This window comes from Daktulosphaira vitifoliae, unplaced genomic scaffold, assembly GCF_025091365.1.
Source record: "Daktulosphaira vitifoliae isolate Bord-2020 unplaced genomic scaffold, ASM2509136v1 Scaffold_3, whole genome shotgun sequence".
Taxonomy (NCBI): domain Eukaryota; kingdom Metazoa; phylum Arthropoda; class Insecta; order Hemiptera; family Phylloxeridae; genus Daktulosphaira; species Daktulosphaira vitifoliae.
Window position 1 is genome coordinate 14025183 of NW_026099574.1, and position 25382 is coordinate 14050564.

General features: G+C 23.8%; 2 protein-coding genes across 5 annotated transcripts; both read left to right on the forward strand.

Moving 5' to 3' along the window:
• The first annotated feature begins 312 nt into the window (after positions 1-312).
• LOC126903373 (coiled-coil and C2 domain-containing protein 2A) lies at positions 313-11278 on the forward strand. Of its 3 annotated transcripts, none has more exons than XM_050681554.1 (25): positions 313-647; positions 706-834; positions 894-980; positions 1774-1866; positions 2659-2752; positions 2817-2996; positions 3101-3236; positions 3297-3417; positions 3481-3788; positions 3849-4052; positions 4271-4450; positions 4534-4788; positions 4864-5100; positions 5147-5264; positions 6048-6254; positions 6521-6714; positions 6773-6884; positions 6973-7160; positions 7966-8161; positions 8860-9012; positions 9225-9390; positions 9458-9576; positions 9635-9904; positions 9992-10363; positions 10975-11278. In XM_050681554.1, exons 1-25 carry the CDS (start codon positions 564-566, stop codon positions 11161-11163), a joined length of 4392 nt encoding a protein of 1463 aa, XP_050537511.1. In that variant the 5' UTR covers positions 313-563; the 3' UTR covers positions 11164-11278. The 3 variants fall into 3 exon arrangements, with proteins under 3 accessions (XP_050537511.1, XP_050537512.1, XP_050537513.1); XM_050681555.1 differs by having other exon boundaries at positions 5159-5264; positions 10975-11277; XM_050681556.1 differs by lacking the exons at positions 313-647; positions 706-834 and having other exon boundaries at positions 925-980; positions 1774-2049; positions 10975-11272.
• A 1987-nt stretch (positions 11279-13265) lies between these two features.
• LOC126903374 (solute carrier family 22 member 21-like) lies at positions 13266-25282 on the forward strand. Of its 2 annotated transcripts, none has more exons than XM_050681557.1 (11): positions 13266-13303; positions 15645-15821; positions 21022-21277; positions 22426-22532; positions 22605-22759; positions 23028-23196; positions 23256-23382; positions 23741-23844; positions 23932-24146; positions 24213-24394; positions 24701-25282. In XM_050681557.1, the coding sequence occupies exons 1-11, from the start codon at positions 13281-13283 to the stop codon at positions 24869-24871; spliced, it is 1686 nt and encodes a 561-aa protein (XP_050537514.1). In that variant the 5' UTR covers positions 13266-13280; the 3' UTR covers positions 24872-25282. The 2 variants fall into 2 exon arrangements, with proteins under 2 accessions (XP_050537514.1, XP_050537515.1); XM_050681558.1 differs by lacking the exon at positions 13266-13303 and adding an exon at positions 15338-15507.
• Positions 25283-25382: the final 100 nt, after the last annotated feature.

The following is a 25382-nucleotide window of genomic DNA, read 5'->3' on the forward strand; positions in this document are numbered from 1 at the left end:
TCGTGTTATTCTTGTCATTGTCTATCGTTCAAATTTAATATATATTATATTATATATTTATTACTACACCAGGAACAAAAAATTATTAAATTTTGATGCCAAATGATCTTGTTTAAATTATCAAATAGCTATTCCATCAGACTGGGTATTTTAAAGCTAATTTATATAATCCAAATTTTTCAAACAATTTTTATCTTGAAAAAAATTATTTTCTTAGATAATAGAGGAATAGGCGATCACTATAAAAAAAAATATGTTTGCACCTCCCTTGCAATAATTTTTCTCAAGAGTCCCTGATGTCACAACGTTGATAGTCTTTGTTTTTTAATGATAATGCGAACTTATCATGTTGTTTTTATCATTGTTTTGTCATCACCATAGAGATGGTTTGTAAACAAACAACTAAAAAAATACTTGGTTTATTCAAATGTCTTAGCCAAGTTAAAAAATTTATTACTTATTAGTATTATGTATTTCAAAAAATTCAGGAAGGATTCAATCTGAATTTTTATCTAATTTAAATTGTAAAGTTGTTAAATATTTTATCAAGTTATTTTTAAATAATGGATGAAAACGATTTGAAAGTAACAGATTATTGGGCAGACGCAACGGAACCTCATGAAGAGTCCAACCTTGTCTTAGATTCGGTACAAAATAAATATTTGTAATGAAATGTTTTTATGTTATTTTTTTACTTTATTAAAGGTAACCAGCCCTACAAGTCTACTAGGTAGCCGTAGACCATCATTAGATGGTATATCTAGTCCATGTACTTCCCAATCTGAAATACGCTCTTTTAAAGACCGTTTACGAGAACATGTCAACCAAGTTAAAGTAAAATTAGTTTTTAGTTTTTTATACTTATGTGGTGTATTCATCTTATTTGATTCTAGGAAAAGGCTTCTAATTCTGTTGTTGAACACACTAAATCTAAAACGTTACATAATATCAAACAACCTGCAGATCGATTTGCACAAATGGTAAAATTAACATTAATTAGAAGCACTTTTTAAAAGTATTTAATGGGTTGGGTACAAAAATAATTTCATTGGATATGCTACAATTAAAATTTTTATCACCTGTTTTGTAAGAATTGTTTTTAGCAATGATATAACAGGTGTAGCCCACATGGGCCTTACCTATTGGATAGTATTAGAAACACCATACTTTTAAAATAAATAAAAAATAAATTGAATATTTTAAGTTTTCCTTACATTTATTTTCATTTATGATATCTTAAGCTATAATTTATTACAAATTATAGACTTATTAAATTATTACAAATTTCTTAATCAAATATTGAAATTATGTTTTACTCTGTATTCCATAAGGATAATTTTTTTCAAATAAGTAAAAAACTTGTGCATAGTACACATTATTATTAAAAAAAATTTGTCAGAATTAATTTTTTTTTCTAATTTTATTTGTTGATTGATATATAGCATTAATATTTAGTTTCAATTTTTATATCGACTGTCTAGCAGAAAGTACACAAATTGACAAATTATTTATCTAGATATTATGGTAATAAATAAACACAACATTCTTGTGCACTTTTTTCATTTCAATGACATATATTATATATTCAGTAATAAAATTTTAAAATTAAAAAAAGATAATAAGCATTATTATAAAGTAATAATGCTTTTTAAGATGAGATGTCATATGTTTTTTGGAATCTTATAAAATTATAATTCTAGAATTACATGTTATTTCTGTTAGGCAATGTAAATATATCACTAAGTAATTGAAAATAAAATAATTAAATTTTAGATAAGTTCTGAAAATCTTGCAGTTCAAATTGCTTTAGAAAAACACGAAAAAGATAGACAAGATCAAATTTTAGAACTCAGCGATATGTATCAGGTTTATTAGAATTTTTTGAAAAAAAAATCATGCATATTACTTGTATTTATTATGTGTTCAGTATTAATATGTCTAAGAATTGAAGTTTTCTACACATGCTTTTTAAAATGTATTTATTTGCGCTAATTCAAATTGTTTATGCACAATATATTATATATATAGAAGAGACTGTTTTTATTTTAGGTAAGTAATATTAGTATAAAAAGAACAAAATGTTATATGTAGTAGTATGTTCTATTTATGTGTATTTTTTTAAACTATATAATTGAAATTTGAAAACCCTGATACTCAGTACTGTAGTCTCCAGTAAAGATTATATTTTGACAATGATTAACATCACATAAATTGTTTCAATATGATTGTTTATAGAGAAAGACCAGAAAATTAATTGAAGAATTTTAATAGAAATTTTAGAAATTATGACTTTAGTCACCTATTATTTAAAAGTTATCAGGACATTTTCGCTTTTTTTAATCTTGAAGTACATTTTAAAAGCTTTAATTGGATTTGAACTTAAAGAACACAATCATTAATCAAATTTGAATAAAATAAAATATTTCATTTGCATATATTACTGCATTCAAATAGTTCTTGTACTTGTAAAATACATATTAATAGAAGTATAATTGTCCTTATTATTACTGATTTATTTTTAAATTTATTGTTCACTCATATTTATTAACTCACAGCTTTGAGAGTTACACTTACACTCTTAATTATGTGTTTACTATTATTAATATTTTAAAATACACTTTTATTACATTACTTTTTTTTATTTTATATTTTTAACAGAAAAATCATGAAGAAGAGAGTTATGATTTCTTTACAAAAGTATGGGATCCTCCAATTATTCAAGAACAACAAAATCAACCAAATGACTCCTGTGGTTTGTTTAAATAAAGTGTACACATTATTTACAATTTTATTTCACGATGTGTGTATTATTCTAGAAGTGGAAATTTCATATCCAAATGAAGAAAACAAGAAATTAGTAACAACTGATTTTTTAGGTTTGTCAGATGGAGAAGAAATTGAAGTACTAGATCATAAAATATTACCTTCAATGGATACATCTATTAATATAAAAAAAGCAACCAAAGAATTATTATTTATTCCTAATGGATCACCAGGTTTAATTCATAAATCAATATAAAATTAGCTATTAATAATTAATTAAAGTTATACCTAGAGTTTAAAAAAATTACTCTTGGATATAATATTTTTTGTACCTTAGTGAACATAACAGAGCGCTTGAACAACAGGCAACCACACTATCCAGAAAAGGAAGGACTATACGTATATTCTTATCCTCCAGTTCATAAAAAATGTCTTAATAAACTTCAACAGAGAATTATTAAAGCTAAAGAGTTGTATGTTTTAAATTGTTATCATAAAATGTACCTAGATAAAAAAATTTTTTATTTTTTAAGTCATTGGTTTGGAGAAGATGGTGAATTAATTAGATTACCAGATCCTTTAGATAATTTATCTGCATGCTATGTACCTAATATATTCAACAATAATCGTTTCTTAGATTTAAGTTATACTAGCGTAAGTATCCAAAAACATTGTATCATTTTTATAAAGTTAATGATTTTATCTTTTTCTTTTTAGGCAGTACCGTTTTTGAGTCCTTACACTTTTAATTCAAATTTAAATTCCAAGGAAGTAAAATTTGTTCTAGAATTAGAAATAGAAAAAATTCAGTTTAGTCATCATGCCCTTTTTAGTAAACAGCATGTACTTGATAAACGCTTAATGCAGCTTTATAAAAAATATAAACATCGTCAAGAAATGGCTAGAACAAAAATACTTTCTGGTAGATTAGAAGCTTTAAGAAATGCTAAAAGTACATTATTAAAAGTTATAACTGAGGAAAATAATGAAGAGTTGTTGGAAATTCATAAAAATCGTTTACAAAGGTAATTTTTTTTATTCAAGTTTCATTGTTTTATTTAACAAATTAAAATATGATTATTAAGGTATAAAACCGAAATAAAAGAAACTCGTGCTCAATGTATGTTAGAAGGTAAAGCTGATCGCTCATTGATATCTAATATTTTAGCTACTTGGAGAGACTTAAAAAAGCTAAGAGAAAGACAAGAATATATAATAACTAATACAAAATTGGAAATAATTGTTGAAAATTGTGATAATACTGATGAATGGGAAACTGAATTTAATAAGTATGCATTTTATTCAATAATCATTTTTAGTTAAAAATGTTTTATAATTTTATAGTGTAAATTTTCATTCATTTTAAATTAATTATTGTAAAATATCAAAATAATCGTTTAATTTTAATTAATATTTATACTATATTTATTATTTTATAATTTTAGGGTTTTAGTATATATATAAAAATTTTTATCTACTATTATTTATTTTGCATTTTAAATTATAGACAGATAGAAGAAACTATTGAAGAACTGAAAGATAATAATATTGAAGTTAATATTACTAAAATTCGAGATGAAATTTTAAATAGATTGTCCGAATCTATTCGGTCTCCTGGAGATCCATTAATAAATTTTGTAGTAACAAATATTGAGCCATTATCTAATGATAAGATAAATGCTAAAGAGTAAAGCTATTTTTCAACTCATTTTAAAATTACCAAACATACTTTATATCTAGTAGATTTATTGTAATTAAAATTAATTTTAGTGAAATTCAGAGAAGAAATGCATTAGCCAAATGTTTCCTGTGGTTTGAAATTATATTTAATAGTCATGTTGTTTGTAAATCTATAAAAAAACCAATGAATAACGATTTTTGTGCAGAATTTAATCAAAAATTTGTTGTTGAAATTCATCAATGGCCTGAATCTTTGTCTTTAAATATACATATGGATAATACAAATTTAAAAACTGTTTTTAACAAAAACCCTATTACAGAGCTCTTTATACCATTTCCTATTAAGTAATGATGAATTTTTTAATAATTTAATTTACTAAGTATATAATTATTTTATAAAAATGTTTTTTATATTTTTAGTCATGTAACTTTAGATATAATTGAAACAGAAAATTTAGAATTTAGCTGTTTTGGAAGTCAAAATGTTCAAAATTCTGGTGTTGGAAGTGGAATAGATTTTAAAATATTTCCTGAAGATTCAGAATCTCTTTGTTTGTACACTTCTGGTGAGGTGATTTGCAAAGTTGGATGGGGAAAATTTGGTGATAAAATTTTAAGTCCTCCAGAAAATTATTTTAGTGAACTTTATTCAACGAAGTAAGTTTATTTATTCTTATTAATGTATGAAATATTTTATCTATAGCTATTTTCACAGATTTAATATACTGCCAATTAAAACGGAAAAAATATTGAATTGGATGAATGATATACATCCTGATCCAAATGATCCGAATAATGCTTCATTTTATGATGCTATTAAAGTAGGTCAATATCAATTAATTTTTTTACTTTACAAGTATTTTTTTGCTGTAATTTATGTTGATTAATGAGTTAATTAAATACAAAATATCTTAGTAAATAATATTAATGAACAGTAAATATTTTTAAAATTATATTATGGTTTTAATGTGATAAAAGTGGAATATAAAAATAAACAAATAAATATTATTATAATTAAAAATTTTTGTTATAATGAACTACAAGTTTTAAAGTTTTCAAATAAGATATGTATTCCAATTCTAAGTGTAAACTTATATTTCAGTAAATTAAAGTTTCTATGTTGGTAACTGGAAAATAAATATACATTGAACTTCGAAAGATACCTATTTAACTAAATTTAATTTGAACCAAATAAACAGAAATTATGAAATAGAATTGGATATTATTAGTATCCAATTCAAGTATTAGTTATATTAGAAAAATATGTTATTGTTTTTCATATTTTCAATTACTATATCTTTAAACCTCAAAATATTTATCAATAATTAAATAATTATTAAATTTTATAAAAAATATTTTTTTTAAATTTATTTAATTTTATTGTGTTTAAGTTTTCCTTTTTCAGTTAGAAACACCTAAATGGAGATGATAATGTTATATATATTTTAATATTTATGTATACCTTTTATTCTTATGAACTTATTTTAATACTAATGTATTGTAAAAGATTTTTAATTATCTAAACAAGAACAAAAAAAATCTTTTATGATGATTTTTATAAGTCATCTTTTTTGATGATCTTCTATATATTTTTTGTTTTATAGAGCTTAGATGATGAAATGATTCGTAGTATTAATTCTAAATTCAGATTAAATATTTACAAACATTTATTAGAATTTTGTTCAGAAGAAGAATTAGAATCAAATCCTAGACTGAAGTTATTAAAATTACGTGATCGAGGAGAAATAGAATTTCGATCAATAAAAGCAATCCCTTTAAAAGAATGGGCAATACCTAAAGACATTTTTAGTGTAAGTTCAAATTGAATTTCATTTTAAAAAGTTTTTTTTTTAGTTTTCAATAAAGCTTTCCCCTCTGATAGTGCTATATTACACCAAATCCTTCATTAAATTCTAATATTTTTTCTAATAATAATTATTTAACCATATATGGTGTTTTTTAAAGCTAAATTTTTCATAAATTAAGGTATAAGATTATATAATCTTATAGTATAATTAAAATATTTATTTTAACGGTATTGAAATGAATTAAAAAAAATACCAATGCTCATTATTAGGAATTTGAGAATCGCTTGTCAACATCTGAATTAGCTCTAGAAGTTGCTGGTTTAGGAACTATAGAAACTAGTAGGATATGGAGTCGTTATTCTATTATAAGGCTATATGATAAAATTCTTAAACAATGTAAACTTGGAAACAGAAATAAAATTACTAGGGATATAATTGTTGAAGATAGTGTACCAGACATTGGGTGAGTAAGATTAAATTTAAATTTATTTATTTATATTGGAGCACAATTTATTTTTTAGAACTCTTGGATTGACTTTTATGAAAATGTTCCAACCAAAACGTCCATTAAGACCTAGGAGAAAAGAAAGGAAAAAAATACCTGTTAAGTGTTTGTCTGATCAAGAAATCAAAGTATATCATCATTTTTTTATTCTACAAAATACAATTTTTTGAGTATGAAAATTATTTTATTTTTTATTTTTATGGTAATAAACTTGAGGTTACTGTAAATGTAATGAGAGCTTTTGAAGTTCCTATTCGAAAAAATTCAGATATTATGATTGGAGATGTAGCAATGGTTCCAGTTCAGCCATTTATTGAAATTACATTTAAAAATTATACAAGTAGAACAACAACAGCTGAAGGCTCTAATCCTACTTGGAATCAAGATTTACATCTTACAGTGAGGTCAGTTTTGAAACATATTACTCATCGGTACCTTAATAGCAATACATCATAAAATATTTTTAATACTTTAGGAGAGACAAAAAAATTGATATTATATTTTTGACAATTTATTTATTTATAGAGGTTTCTGTTGAAAAATGTTTATTTATTAATAATTGTTAAAATATTTTCTGAATAAATATTAAATTATCATTGAAATATTATATAGTATAAAAAATAATAAAATGTATAAGAAACCTTTTTTTTTTTTTTAATATATATATAAATCTTATTTTAGTTAGGGATCGAAAGATAAATCTTTTTATAAATTTGTTTGATATACTTTCAAACATTCTTCTTCATGAAAATATATCATAGGTTAGGAAGAGTAATTTTTCATATACCCTCCATAACTAAATATCTAATTAGCATAAATTATTTAGTATTTAAATAAAAACATGTTTTATCATTGATTCATAAAACTAATATAAACTTTATAAATGCTTTATGTTCTGAGTCCTTTTTATAACAATAAGATATTTTAAAGAAAAATTATACATTTTTTTCACAAATAAAATACTTATTAAATAATAAATAATGAACATTTTTATTTTTACAAGTTTGTAATAAAAAACAGAAAGTATTGGCACTAAGCTTATTAATGATTTACTTATAGATCCAAATATTATTTTTTTAAATATTAATTGATCACTTTGTAATCATAGTTTTGATACATAATTTTTAGTGTATTATTATAAAAAAAATTAATTATTATTATGTTCATGAATAATTGTAATTTATATTACAATAAAAAATATTTGTTTAGATCGAATTCTGTTGATTTTTATTCAAATGAAGTTGAGATTATTAATGATTACATTCATATCAACATGTATGATGAAATCACAGTTGATATTTTAGAAGATGATAGAGTTCGAGAAACTAATATCCATCAACGATTAGAAAGACATTGGTTAGGTAGCTGTACACTACCAATTTCAGCATTATTAAATAATTCTCAAGTAAGTTTTGCTTTTAATATATAAGTATAATATTAAGGAAGAATATTAATTGAGACTGTAAGTATAATCCCTTATTTTATCATTTTGTATCAATTTAAGTTGTACTTATATATTTAATATTTTGTATTTATCTTTATTATCTTGTGTTTTTACATTGAAAAGCTTGGATATTTTAATTATTATTACATAATTAACTAGCTTATTTATTAAATAATGATCTAATTAAGAAAATGAAAAATTATTATTAACCAAAACAATTTATTTAATTTAAAGTATTGACTATTTAAATTTGTTGATTGTGTAGTGCTTATATTCTGTATGTTGTACAAAATAAATAAATAAGTAATGACTGGAGGTAAGGTAGGATACTGGTAATTTTGTTACCAGACATTTCTTAGGCACACTCAATCTTTCCAGCCTTTGTTTAAAAATGTTAATAAATTCTGAAATACTAGTCCAAAAGTTGTTATTGACCGGTCATTTTCTTTATAGGATCATTATCTTTAAATTAGGTAGTTAATTATACAAAATAATTAAAATTGCCATTCTATTTAATAGCGATTTATCTTCAATAGATGAATGGTTTTTATATGCCAATTTAATTTTAATATTATTCAAAACATTTTTAAAAGTTTGTTTACTTTTAATTTCTATAAGAATAATTTCCAGTTATTTCTTTTTTTTTTTTTTTTTTTTAGATTGAAGGGACATTTCAATTGAATACCCCAAAGCATTTATTAGGTTATGAAAGACACATGTCAAGTACTGAAAGCTCTCATTATCGAAATTCAACATTTTTAAGTTTATTTATAATGGCTCAACCACCGCTGAATTCTACTGAACTTATTAAAGTAATACATAAAAATAATTTAATGTAATTTAGTAAATTTATAAAAACAGAAAATATGGGTGTATCTTATTAAATTATCTAAAACTACAAAATTTTATATTTATTTTCAAGATGTCCAAAAAAATAGTTTGGAAACACTACTATCACTTGTATATTTACCAAATATACATTGATTATATACGAAATATTATTATAGAAAGATTTTTTTCTTAGGAAAAATTAGACTGCAATGAAACACCAAATTTTGAAAGGTATTTAGAGTATTGGTCTACTGAAGGAGTAAAATTATATTCCAAGCGTCCAGTAAAAACTCTTGTGATACATTGCAGTGGCAAAACTGTTTGTGCAACAAGATATTTTCGACCTTTACCCCTTCCATGTAATATTTTGTTCAAATTTAAAAAAATATGTATATGTTTTTAAAAGACATATATGTTTTATTTTAGTATTGTCAGAAGATTATCAAACTTCCTCGGAGATGATTGCTAGATTTGTATCTCTAATACCTGTTATCCATAGTAATATTTTATTAATGGGTCATTTTGATGTATGGTTAACAGGAGATGTAAGTTTACATTCCATTGTTTTCAATATTTTAATTTTAAATAAATTTTTGATTTCAGCAACTTTTGGGTTTACTCCTTGGTAGAAGCTCAGGTGTTGATCATGGTATTCTTCTTTGTTGTTATTTTATGAAACTTGACATCAAAGTGTGGTTAATATTAGGAACTGGTATCACTCGTGGTGAAGCTGCATATGTTTTAACATTAAATACACTTCCAGATCATTCCACTATGTACAACATATGGGATCCTTTAAGTGGACAAAAATATTCTACTAGTGACAGTTTTTCACCTCTACAAGAAGTTAACTGCTTAATAAATGATGAAAATGTATGTCATATTTTAAAATGATTTAAAATTAAAAAAATACAGTATAACATTTTGAAATAATTTTTTTTTTTTTTAAATACATTGCAGATATGGTTAAACATACAAATTGAAAAGTCTGTTCCCAGAACCAATTGGGATGTTAGACAAAAAAGAGACTGGTATCCTGCTTTTGGACGATTTCAAGCTGCACCAACTATTGCAGGTTCAGTTCAGCCACCTACAATTGATTATACTCCTGCAGCAATATCAGATGCTCGCTTTTTACAAGAAAAATTAGAAAATATTTTAAGAAACTCTCTAATGAAATGGAGATTAAAGTCTAAGACAGTATGGAATAGATATTGTATCTCAGTTTTAAGGAAAATTTTACCTTACCTAGAAAAAGAAACTTGGACAAAAAATAATAATGTTGATACTTCATATCTTGATGAGCTTCAGCATTTACTTGTGTCTCATAGGGTAATTATATTAATCAAATACAAAGTTCATTGGTACAATTAAAAAATTTAGTATACCTTAAGCTCTTCAAGAATCTTTTTTAAAGTTTTAAATACTACTAAATGGAAAGTCTAGTGAGTGATTTATTAAAGATAAGACTCATTTTCTCAGAAATTATTAAATATTTTAAATTTTTATAAAGGAAAAAATTTTTTGCTTTAAAAAACTCTATAATCATATTTATTTAAATACTTTTTTTTTCATTGCTTTATGGTTATAACACACCAACTTTAATTTTCTTTCATGGGAATCCTTAAATTTAGTTTACTGTAATGATAAAAAAATTTTCAAATAATTTAGTTCTTATAATTTTTTTTATCTGATGAACTGTTCTTCTATTATTGCTTGGGAAAGTTTAAGAATTTTCTTCAGTTAATTGCCTTCAGTGTTACAGAATAATTTAATTCTAAATTTTTAAACAATTTTAAAATACATGTGGTCTTTTTGGTGTTAAGTGCTCTTAGCCACTTCAAATATAGTTAACAACAGTTAATGGCCCATTCATAACAACTACTACTTTAATTTTCATTGAGACGATTGATTTAATTGAATTTTTAATTTATATTTGATAGATATGTGGATTTCCAATAAATAAGTTATATAGTAGTACAGAACAGCTCATTGATGCTGTTAAAGCTACCGGTTTACATTTGAATGAAAACGAACAAGTTGAATTTGCTTTAGCTGTCTATATACATCCATATCCAAATCAAGTTCTCTCTGTATGGATTTATTTAGCATCACTTCAACCCAGACGTTAATATTTGCTAAGAATTCTTTAATATTTTTTTTTTTGAGCATTTATGTAATTTTTTAGATTTTTTAATATTATATTAAATAAAAAAGATCTATAATAAACACCCTTCGTATTTTTTTATCTATTAAATAAAAATTAAATAATTAAACCTTTTTTTCTTATTATTAATACTTTTGTAACTTCATATTATAATTAAAAATCTCTGGAAATCAGAATCAATTCTAAATTCAAATGGGACAGAATGAGATTGATACATGAGCAAGATAAACTTCTTGGATTTTAAAAAATATAGAAATATTATACATTTTATAATGAAATATTTTTAAATATATTAATATAACAATCACAATTTTTGAGAAAAAATTACATGAACACTTTTTTTGTCTTTAAATTTAACATATTTCTTTTTTTTTTGCTTATAATTAATTGAACTAGCTCAGTTTCTGAAAAAATAAACCTAATAATTATCTAAAAGCATAACTAAGGTGGTCATCAGATTGATTTTCCATTTAAATATTTTTAAACTTCAATTATTACCATATTTTTGATTACTTGGTAAAATTAATCAATTTAATATAAATTAAGCTCACACGAGATCTTTACCAATTGATCTCAGTAAATTAAGTAGTATTCCTACTGAATTCAAGTTTTTATGGTGATACTTTTTAAAGAGGTTCAATTTAAATTTGAAGATGTCAACATAATCTACTCTCAACTCTATTCAAAATTATTTTTTTATCTACATTTTACTACTGTATATTGATAATTTTCGATTATTTCATTTAATTAAATTTTAATTTAGTTATAAGAACACATTAAAAAATGTGTATATTGAGGCCTATAATCAACTTGTACAATAACATTCATTAAACTTATTTGCATTAGAAAAAAAATTAGTAAAATAGTTAATATAAAAAATAAAGCAACTAATGCATTCAAATTCTACCTTAAATATGTTTACTTTGTTTTAAACCAGTTAATAATTATGTTTCGTCTACATATGCAAATAAAACAATTATTTACGCCAAAAAATTAAATCGTTAGGTTTACTAGGACACATCCCAGCTGACACTGCTCACTCCTACTAAAATAGGTAACTAAGTTGTGCAGTAACTAATAGAAGTAATGTTACCCTTTTTGGTGACAATTTTTTTCATAATTTTAGATAATGAACTGTTATTTAACAGTAAGTACAATATATTCCTAAATAAACATGTGCTTGATTATTTTTGTTTTTTTTTTAATGTTGCTGATAATTTTGACAAAACAAAATGTTGAAAAATATGTAGCGTAATGTGATTACTATTCATTATCATGTATAATAGGTATAAACTATTAAGAAAATTGTAATTAGAAAAATCAAAGATGCCGAATTAGAAGCCATATTTTACCTTTGTTGTGAATCCAATGTGGTACCTTAAATAAATAATAATTAGACATTTGAATTAGCTACACACTTTATACTTTAATTACAAAAAATAACAATTTTACGCAAATATAAGATTTAGAAAAAATTTGATGAAGATTTAGTAAAAGATTCAGCCGAACTAGTGTTAACTAACTCGACTGTCTGGTCGCGCCCTGGCTGGCAATGGTCTTAGTCTTATATAATGAAAAAGAGCTGAACAAGCATCAAATGTTCTAGAAGAACCATGGCGTTTGCTTGGCAAATACTTATATAATATTAACTATCTATGATTCCATTCCCACATGATAATACAATATAAGTACATTAATGATTATATAAATATAACTATATAGACATATACTACACAAAACCCAATTCGCAACACCTTAATGAAATCCGGAACGTCATTAAAGTGAATGTTCACAAAATAAAATAATGTCATTTTTTAAATGTATCTAAACTGTTTTTACATTTATAATTATAAACGCGTAATTATTAATTTATCATAAATATACATCTACTATTAATATTTTAAATGTTTTTTGCCACGAAAACTCTATACAACTGAAGATATGAGTCCCCAAACTATTAAATTCATACTGTAAAAGCCCAATAATCGATGATAAATAGATAATTATTTTTAATTAACAATTTACATTGAGATATCTCTATACTTGAGCAAGAGGACAATAAAATTGATACAGTTTAGCGGAATGGAATCAATTTTAAACACCTAGTGAGTATTGTTTACGTGCTAAGGTATAACAAGTGTATTACTGAACTTTGTAAGCTGCTTTTGAAAACATCTATCTTATTAAATACGGCAATAATAAATTATTTTGTTCTGCGCATGAGTAAAAACTTTCAATCAAATTTGGTTGGAGGTGGGGCTCACACTGCTCAAAATAGAGTTACACTATTTTGGTTAAAAATGAATAAAAATAAAAAATATAATCAAATAATAAAAAATGAGCTTTTTAATTTTTAAAATGAAATTTTAGAGAGATTTATTTTATTTTCCAATAGTTCCGTAAATATACACAATTTACTTTATAAGTATTAAACTAACGTAAACTTAGGCATAAATAAAAATTATCAACTTCTGGATAAAGTGTAGTGGGTTGTCTATTTACAGCTCGATGAGCTAAACTAGCAATCTATTTTTATACGTAATTTATTACACTATCAGTTACTTTTATAACGTTGACAATTCATTTTTGTTAATTATACATAATTTTAGTTTTATTAATTAATATTTTACTTACTTATACCAACCAGCAAATATCATAGGTTTATAATATGAACCAATCTAACCCGTGCTACTATAGTACGAGATAAATTTTTTATAAAAAAGTGTATATAATTACCTCATGAGTGTTCTCATAAGGAGTTATAAGGTTAATTAGAGAGAACAATACATTAAAAAAAAGTGATCTTAAGTGTACATGTGCGAAATCTTGAAGATCTATATTGTTCCCATATTATTGGGAACAATTATAATAGAAATAAAAACTAGAATGAATGATTTTTTTTGTTAAGAATAGCTATTAAACAATCTATTATTACTATATTTTTATATTTTTCAGTAAAAATGAGTAACTATCATTAATTTATATTATATCCAATTAATATTTTTCTGTCTCGTCTTTATCCTAATTACTTATTATTGATCAGCAATGTTCAAATAATAATTTAATTATTTTAATTATTTATAAATTAATATTATTGTTAAGACAATATTGAAATAATGAAAATTTAGTTTACACTCTAATTTGTCAAATTCGTCACTACGGTTGTAATTTTTGTTTTTTTTATAGTAAAGTTTATGAATTTAATATTTATTAATTAATAATATTTACTCATTACATAAACTAATACCATCCAGTGTTGTCTGAATAAGCTATTATTTTTTATGTATAAAAAGTATTTAATTGAACATTTTTTTTAATCAGTTAAATAAAAATGTTCTAACAAAAACTTAATGTTTGTATTATTTTGTTTAAAAATCATCAAAGAACATTTCCTAACACATTTAACTTCCTATAATATTTTATTGCTATATTAAATGAAAATTATATTTCAAATTTTAATTTATATTAAATTATTTATAGAAGTCTTAATTGTCTAGTTGAGATTAAAGTAGACAGATAAGCACAATATAATTAATTGAATCAGCACATTAAAAAAGGTTAAGATTAAATAATTTTACAAATGTAAGTATCATGCGAAAGATATTTTGTGAAGTTCAAATAATTGTTTCATGTTAAATACATTTATGTAAAAATAGTCAACTATAAAATGTTTCTGCAGATTCTAAACATTTTTGTTAACAAAATTTTATAGAGACGAATCATATAAAAGGTTATTAACATTTGAAAATTTAAATAACAAAGAACTTTATCAAATGTCATAAATACCAATGCATCATCATAGCTAAGGTATTCAGTACAAAGGCTCTACTAAGATAAAATAACCAGTCTTTCTTTTGTGGCGCAAAAATAGTTAATTAAATTTTTGACACAAGTTTGGGTTATCATCTAAAAATTGTACGGAATTATTATCTTAAGATAATTGGGCAGTTTATAAGTTATTAATTATTTAATACTCATTTGTGAATTTGTATATATTATATTCTTTGTTCTTTTATCTGTAAATTACAGACGCGCGTTAGATAAACATTGTGTGCTCTTCTTACCCATAAAATTAATATTAATAAATTGCGTATACACTAGTTATCTATGATAATTTGTTATATCTTTTTATTTGATCCATATGCTGCATCCATGTGCGTGACCGCGTAGAAACCTCACTCGAACATTACAATTTAATATTTTTATTCCACTCGTTGAAAGACAAACATGAATATACATTTTGTATAACATTAAGTCCAATTGAATTGAACAAATTTTATTTAGTCTTTCGCTTACTCAGTTGCAAATGGTACGTCATTATTAGTACCTAACATTTCATTGAGTTTAAACTTGTGCTTATTTTATAAGCAACTGATAATTTCAGCAAATAAAACAAGTGGTTATGTAATTTATGTATTTATAGAAAATTATAAAATTTTCATACAGCATAATTAATTTTTCTGGAAGACATCTATTGGGCAAGATGGATATTGATGATGTCCTTGTGACCGTTGGTATGGGCAGATATCAAATAATGGGATGTTTTCTGTTTGGTATAGTACTCCTGATGTCCAACGTATCTCCTGTAGCATACATTTTCACTGCTGGCGATCTGAAATACAGGTAAAACTTTTATTGATATATTATTTTAAATTTTAAGTTAAAAAATTTAGTTATATTTGGATGTTTAGTTAAATTATAAAAAAATTGCATAAGTAATAATTAAATAAAGATTAAAATAGAAATTAATGTTGTAAAATTGTTTGGAAGTTCTGACTCTTCAAGTAACTAAGATAAGGGCTTTGTATAACTTTAAATTCTTAACACTCATTAAGGATATAAAAAAATATTGGGACATTAGGCAATTATATTGTCAAGATAAAGCTAATATTATTAGCAACTAAACAATGAATGATTCTTTTTGCATTTTTAATATGAACAGTGTATGTTACCAACAATTGTACAAAACAGTTGGAAGGTTATTAAACTATTTATAAGATTTATCAACAATTTCGAAAGTAAATTAATGGTCTTAGTAAAGGAGCTTATTTATCAATTGTTCACTTTTTTTACGTGGGTAGTATAATATACTGATATAAACATTATGTTATTAATTAAGAAAATAACCGATCTACAACAACTTTTAGATCAGTATTTCAGGAGTTATTAATAATTTAAAGTAATGAATAGAGGTAAGTTAAAGGTGCAAATAATTTAATTACAAGGCATTTCTTGGGCTCACTCATTCTCCCGCTTAGGTATAAAAATGTTAATTTCTGAAATAGTGGACCAAATGTTGTTATTGACCAGTCATTTTTTCCATAAGATCATTTTTTATTATGTAAGCTACTTAAGTATGTATACTGCCATTTAAATAATAATAATTTGACATCCCTGTAATATATATTTTAATTATTATTTTAATAGAGTTTAAGTGGCTAAAAAAAAGTCACTCTGTATATATAAAATTTTTTTTATCAACCAGAATATTTATTTCACACTGGCCAATTAAAGGTGAACTGGTGTATACTAAAGGAGAAGGTTGAGTACAATGGTCCACTGCGTCCATGCACTTAAATGTACATATATATATTTATAATATATTAATGTTTATATTAATAATAGACTCAAAATAAAATAACATTTTTTTTATACCAAATATAAAAATAAATTAATAATTATTAATTTATTTTAAAAATAAAATGTTTATCTCCTTAAATATAAAATGATTGGATATAGATGATATTACTTAATTATTACATTACTTATAAAATAATAACTTTACAATTATATTTAAAATAAAATTGTTTTCATTTTGAAAAAGGGAAATATTAAACACATATTCTAAAATATAGATAGCATTTTTTTTTTTCATTAATTTTTAAAACAAATTCCTAAATTGTGGTTGTAATTACCTTATATATTTCATAATTTTTAAAAAACAATATATATATATATATATTAATTATCACTATCGCTTTTTTTCCTTTATCTCTCAGATTTATTATCATTTTTTAACTATTTAACAAAAATAAAAGATATTTAACCTTGAACTATTGTGACTGCATAATAAAATCAAAAATAAATAATGAAGTCCAAAAATGATACAGAACACATGTTATATGCTTTAATAACCAAAGAATTATTAATATCGCAAAAAGTGCAGTTGTATTCTTTGTACTATTTAATAAATAATTCAAGTTAATTTTTTATATCAATTTTTGTGTGATATTTTTTAAAAGCAATAGGTCAACCTGATTGTCAGTATGAATCTGTGGACATAAAAATTCTTTTGTATTTTTAAAAGAAAAGCTATTTATTATTGTGATATTTTCAATACACGGATAAATATTTTTTAAAGTATATAAAACACTGCTTTCGATAAAATCAGCTTATCAAATTTAGGTAGATGAAAAAAACAATATTTTTTAAAAATACAATAAAAAAAAATGTTTTGATTTATTTTTATTAGTAAAATTTATTTAAAATTTCTATAATATAACATATAAAGGCTTATTTGTAATCTATCTGTATCCTTAATAATTTTATAATAAAAAGATACATTTAATCCTTTTATAAAAATTGTTTTAATCTTAAAATTATTTTATTGAATTTTCGGGCGGTCTTACTTAGCGCTTTAACTCAGACTATGTATAGCTTGTACTGATAATAAGGTATACTATAGAAATAATAAATATTAATTGAGAAATTAAGTAACTATAACTTAATTAAACGTGAAAGAAAATTAAAATAATATGTATAAACATTTATTGAGTTATAAAGGGTAAATTATTTGGGCACATAAAATTTTCTGAAAAATGTATAACCATACATTAAGTTATAATTTTATAGTTAAAATCTTAGCCGCAAATCTCTACTTAATAGAAGATAACAATTTGATACCTATAAAAAAAATTTCAAACCTAGTTAATATTGAAAAACTATTAATTTTTGTTTATATCTTATATAATAGTATTATTAAATTTAGCACATATTTATTTAATACGATTATATATATATATTTTTTTTTTAATGTAATTTTATCTCTTTTTCAATATTAACACATTTATGTATTGATTATTTGATAGTAAATCAATTGTTCTAGTTGGAAAATTTAAAATGAATTTTCAATTTATATCATTCCTTATGTTATTAGTATTTACAAACATGTTCGTGTAAGATATCAAATGTAAATTATTAAGGTCTAAGTCCATAATCAATTCCGTGAATTAAATTGTTTTTTTTATAAACTGTTTAAAATATACATAATTTTCAATTTGAATTTATATAATTTTTTAAAAAATCTGCGTTACATTTTTTAAAATAATAGTCATATTTAAAGATTATAAAAATATCATCACAAATAATATTTTTTTTAATTTATATGAAAAATATTAAAATAATCAAAACAACCAATTTTTAGAGTAGATTTTAAGATAGCTTTGTTAAAATAATATTTTATTAATGTATTGTAGTTAAATGTTCACAGCTTAGATATACTACTAAGTTTTGACGTTATACTTTTAAGCAATTTTACATACATTTTCAGTATTCTAAGAGGGAAATGCATTTATTAAAAACAATTGTTACTAATTTTAATAATTTATTCAAAGTAGGTTAGTTTTGCTATTCTCAAATATTTGTTTTTTATACTTGATTATTACTTTAACTTCTTCGTTTGTTTATTTTAATAATTGTTTACATGTATACATCTAATAATAAATATATGTGTTAATAAGGCTTGATGATAACAAATATGTCTATAAACATACGTATGTATACAAAAAACAATTAGTATAAATAGATCATTATTTAATTTACATTGTATTTCCATGTATTATTATCAGGGCTTAAAGCATAAAATTCATAATTTATTCATAACTTATAGCATTTGCAATTTTTGTTTTTGAAAGGTCTTAGGACTTATATCCAAAGGCGTAAAGCATTTGAGTAAATGTATTTGAATAAAAGTATTCAAATACTTTCATTGGTATTGAATAGTATTTTTAAATACATTTAATAAAAAGTATCTGAGTAGTATTTTAAATACAATTATTTAGTATTTAATACTGTTTAATATTCAGTACTATTAATATACTTTTTTTTTTTAATTTGCTAACCGTAACACAGCAAGCAAATTAAACTCAGTCAAAATGAAAATTGAGAATAATTCTCTGTTATTTTATATGTTACATTATAGTATAACATAATTATTGTGCTTATCTAAATGCTATTATGTATACATCTATTTTTAATACATCAGTTGAACCTACAATAGCCTATTGCAGGTTCAAATGATTTACTCTATTGTCAATAAGACATACTTTACAGGTTTTTACACATGTACTAATAATTATTTTTTTCACTGAATAGTCTACAATAATTAATTTTATTTACCTCTAACAAAAAATATCGAAAATAATAAATGAGTTCTCTTAATTTAAGAGTACTCAATATTTGACTCAAATTACCTTCTTGGTAATTATTTAGGTGGAACCTTTTGCTCTTAGTTAAAATAAAAACATTATTATTATTTTTTAATTGTATTCTTAGTATTTGAAATACTTTTGTAAAGTAATTGAGTATTACTCAAATACTTTTGTATGAAAAGTATTCAAATAGTATTTTAAATACATTTTTTTTAAATATTTGAGTATTATTTAAAATACTTTTTAAAAGTATTTCTTACAACTATGCTTATATCTACGTAAGCTGTAAATTTGTTTCAAAAATCCAATAAGCTAAATACATAAATCTTTTAAAACTCCGAAAAATTCAAAATTTATTTGACCTCTTGGGACATATTAAATTGTTTACTTATATTTTAAACAAGTCATGTTGCTTAACAACTGTAAGTAAAGCACTTAAATAAGCTGGTAACTTCTTGACAAGGGAAAACAGTAGTCTGAAATTGTCCTAATTAATATCTCCAGATTTATGACAAAAAAAGTCTAGATTTTCAATTATTTATGTTTTAAACGTTGCTGATTTCAAATTTATCTTAGTTTAGCAGTACGAAGGGGGCAACATTTTTAAAATTTAACTTTTAATTTATGATACATATAGAAATATATTTTTTTAAGGTAGCTAATTTTTCTCGACTGTATGTTTGGGTAGCCTCTGTAAAAAGGTATAAATAATTAGAGTAGGTGTAGGAAAAAAAGTTTGGATATCAAAGACATGTATACTACGATTTAGACATGGTCATTGCCCTTAATACTTAAACAACTATTTTTATATTTTTAATTAATATATATGTTGAATTAATATGCTTTTAAAATAAAAAATGTATATTTTATAAGGTATTATATTAAAATTTCAAATATTTTCATAAAATAAAATTTACATTTTATTTTTATTAATATTATTATCTTTTTGTTACAATATTCAAGCACTAAAAACGATATTTTTAAATGTTTATTATAACGCTTAAGATAACACTATTGCTATAAATTATGTGCCCTGATTATTACGTACAAATTTTTTTGGACAATCTCTGCACAGAAGTTTAATTATGTTAACAAAATAACTTTAATTATTTAATTACTTTGTTTCATAAATATTTTTGAAAGTATTACAATTTTAATTCAGGTTTTTCTTAAGGTTTTAAAAAAATTATTTTTATCTTTATTTTTAAAATAGATAAGTTCTAGTTTTTTGGAATTTCAGAAAAGAAAATAGTTTTAAAGTAGGTTCTTTCAGCTTTCTTAAAAAACAAAGTCCAATGCGTGATTGAACACTAATTAAAATTATCTAATGCTTTTTTAGTATCTACAATTTTGGGTATATTATTTATCATTAAATATAGTAAATTTTATTTTAGGTGTCAGGTACCAGGTTGTGATGACACTTCGGGGCAAACTGAATTGGTCTACGAACCAGAATGGTTGAAATATACTACACCTTATAGAGAACAAAATAGTCATCCTTATAAATGTCGCCGATATAGTAGGGTTAGTTATGAAAATGAAACGGAAGGAAATCAGTGTATTCCATCAAATTATGACCAAAATTCTATGGAATCATGTCGCAATGGCAATTGGGTTTTCCAAGACTATGAAAACACTATAGGGACAGAGGTTAGTACTAAATATTAATTATATTGTATTACATTGAGTTAATATTAATGCAAAATTAATATCACTAATACTAACTACCTTTAATTCTTCACTATAATTTTGATAATGATTTTAAAAAAAAATATGGCCTTTAAATCGTTTTGTAAATATACAATTCTGTATTTTTTTGTAATATATAAAACACATAATTATACATATTTTATTTTAACTGAAGTATGACTTATTAAGAAAAGATGAGGAAAAGGGGTATTATTAAGCGTCACTATTTTTACCATAAAGCACTGATAAAAATTTTACTACGTTGTATAACCTTCTCGTCTATATCCAAAAAATCTAATAACTCAAAAAGTAATATCACAAAACAATAAATCAAATTTCATTCAGAACATTTTTATGGGAAAATGGTCTTGGCAACCCATATAATTGTACCTTTTTTATTGCTAAAATAAAATTTATTGGTAGCTCTAGAGTTTCCTCTAAAAAATTTGTAATCTTCTTTTAACGCTAGTATCAAAAAAAAAAAAACCTCTATTAACTTTTTGTTTTGAAAATAGTTTTTCATAACTTTTTTTTATACATTCATATATAAATAACGAAATTTCGAGCAAAAAATTTATAAAAAACCTAATAGCGTATCAATAGTAACAATTTGCATACTCTTCTACCAATTCTAAATAATGGTGTACAGTGGAATATTTAGGATTTTTCTTGGGAAGCAGTCATTCCATAAAATAAACTTTTATTAGCCTATTCGCATAATTTCTAAACCATACAATTTTATTACACACTTTTGAGTAGGAAAATATTCAGAGAGGTTCATGTGGTCTGGACACCACCTCCGAAAATTTTCATGACATTATATAATAGGCTAAACTTGATAATATTGTGTAAAGAGGGAAGATATTTTTATTTAGATACCCCTCCCTAATTTAAATTCTGGGTGCGTGCCTATTTTTGTAAAGATTAACCCGAATTCATTTCGTAAATGTGCTTCTATTAATGTCACTCAGTTAAAATTTCTAAAATATGTTCTGCTTTATAAAATCTGGTTTAGGCTTTTCAAACTTTGAGTTTCACCTATATTTATTTTGAACATGTTAAAGTTTTGTTCTATATTTTAATTGCTATCTTATATGAATCTGTTTCAGTTTGGGTTGATGTGCGAAGACAACAAATGGAAACTATCTATGGTAGGAACACTAAACAACTTTGGACAATTTGTAGGTCTACCTCTATCGGGTGTAATTGCAGACAAGTAAAAATATTTTTTTTAAATTATTTCATTCAATTTTAACTTGATAAACTAAAATAAAACCATACTGTTTAGATATGGCCGCAAGTTTTCTATGATATTTGGTATTGTCATGACTTGTGTTTTAAGTTTTGCCCAATCATTTTCTGTGAATTATACAATGTTTCTAATTCTAGAATTTTTATCTTCTTTACTATCAAGTGGAATATATTCCATAACTTTTGTGTTGGGTAAGTTTATTTCTAAAACCTAAATTTTTTAATCATAGAATTTGTAAAGTAACCGTAAGTGACTAATTGTAGCGTATCTAAAACTATTTCACGGGAAAAAATATATCAGAACGATTTTTTCATTACTTCACTAAAAAACAACATTATTGTCATATAGTTATATTTACTTAAAAAAAAATGTGTGATGCTGATCCCTTTTAAGTATGGTAATATTTATCAGGGTATATGATGCATTTGTGTAGCAAATTTTATGTATTTTTTTATGTAGCTATGGAGTTGGTTTTGCCAAAACAAAGAGTATTATTTTATTCTATATTGGAGTTATTTTTTCCATTTGGAGGAATCTTACTAGCATTTGTCGCCAAACAAGTCAAAGATTGGAGACTACTGTTACGAATTTGTAATATTCCTGGGTTACTCTTTTTATCTTACTTTTGGTGAGTAGATTTGGTTAGTTTTATACATTTCAACAGTGAAAATATCATATTTCACTTAGGTTAACCGAAGAATCTATGAGATGGCTTGATACGCAGGGCAAAAAAGATCAGGTCGTGAAAATTCTCAAAAAAATTGCAAAATTCAATAATAAACCTTTACCTGATCTTACTGATTTGCAACTAGAGGTAAACCAATTATTATTATTTTTTTTTTTTGAAAAAACTAATGATCTTTATTAATACTTTTTTTTTACATACAATTTAAGTATATAGTCCGACAAATAGCTACTACCTTTTTGCTATTCTTGTCACTATTTCTCAACCCTTCTACTTTTTTAAACACGAACGGTACTATTGTGAGCCACTCTAGAACTGTCGTTAGGCATTAATTTAGGGCGGTGCATATCGTCTCTAAAACTCACATCGCTGTGTTGTGCTTCAGCCCGAACTTAATGAAGAGCCGAACCCACAACATGGCGTACCAATCAATTTCCACTGAAAATGAACAGGATAATTTATATAATTAAAAAATTTTCATTTTTAGAGTACAAATTACAAAAATGACGTCGATTCAAAGTCTAGTATACTAAAAGATATAATTCGCTCTCCAACGATTTTATTTAGAACTGTTCGGTGTTCTATCGTCTGGTAAGAATATTTCACCGAAGAAAAAATATTCAATGTATGTATTTAAAACGTTTGTGTTATATAATGAGGTTATTTAAAAATAATTAGGATAGGAATAACTCTTGTTTATTATGGATTGTCAATAAATGCAACTGACATTGCCGGGGACAAGTACATTAATTTTATGCTCGTGACATTTATAGAATTACCTGCATGTTTAATTTATTGGCTTGTTACTGAAGGAATGACTAGGAAAATGTCATTGGCTACTACGTGTTTGCTAAGTGGAGTTACCTGTGTATTATACAATATGACTCCAGTTGGTGAGCTTATTTAAGTATTATATTGAAAAATCATTATTTAAGTTTTTATTAAAACTTGTTTATTAGATTACGTGGGAGTGAAGTTATCCATTTTTTTGATCAGTAAATTGGCTATTTCAGTAGCATTTAGTGTTGTATATATGTTAACAGTGGAAATATTTCCTACGAATATGCGAGCTATTCTTTTGTCATTGTGCTCAATGCTTGGACGATTCGGTTCCATGTTGGCACCCCAAACTACACTTTTAGTGAGTTAATTAGAAAAAATGTTTAGAGTTGTTATACAAGGTGTTCTGTAAGTATAGAAACAGGTCAATTGTTACATACAATAAGAACAATAGAAACATGTTTCCTTATTTATTGAACACCTATATAAAATTATTCAAGGGAAAGTCCAAGCTCAGAACAGTGTATGAAAATCTGATTTCATTTTTACAATTTATTTGCATACATTTTATTTTTAAATCGAGGATTTCAATTTTTAAATATATCTATGGGCGGTATTTTAATTATTATTATTAAGTACAAAAATCGTGTTTTTTATTGTATTTTAGGCGGAATATTACGGAGAATGTGTGACTATGTTATTGTTTGGAGTGACATCGTTTATAGCAGCTGCTATCACCATGACATTACCAGAGAGTAAGAATATAAAATTGCCTAACACTGTTGATCAAGCAGAACAGATTGGCCAATCAATGAAATCAGAAGAAATTGTAGAGTAAAAATAAGAACGGAATGAAAGTTTAATCTCAGTATTTTATTATATGCGGACAAGAATGATTTTGATTAATTATAAGCTATCAAGTGGCAATAATTTTATAATTTAATACTTCTTATAACATTGTCCACTTTCATACTTAATAATTATCATAATTAAATTTTGTGTAAGTTTTTGTATCAAGTTATTTTGTAAACAATATTTAAATAATATGATTCTAATACTCTTCAAATACGAGTCAATTTTTAAGCTATTTCATCAAGACCAATAAAATCATCAAATCAACGACTGTTTGCTTCAGTTGTATTTGTTTCAACCATTAACAACTTAAATTTTTTAAATAATTTTAAAGTAAATTTGTTGTAAATACATTAAAATTGTACTGGCAAAATAAATTACTTATATGAATATAAAAGGTTTTAGTTGATTAAATTACACTACCTAGACATTTTACTTATAAAATATAATAAATAAATAAATTTAAAATTGTATTTTTAAAAAAACTCAAATAAACT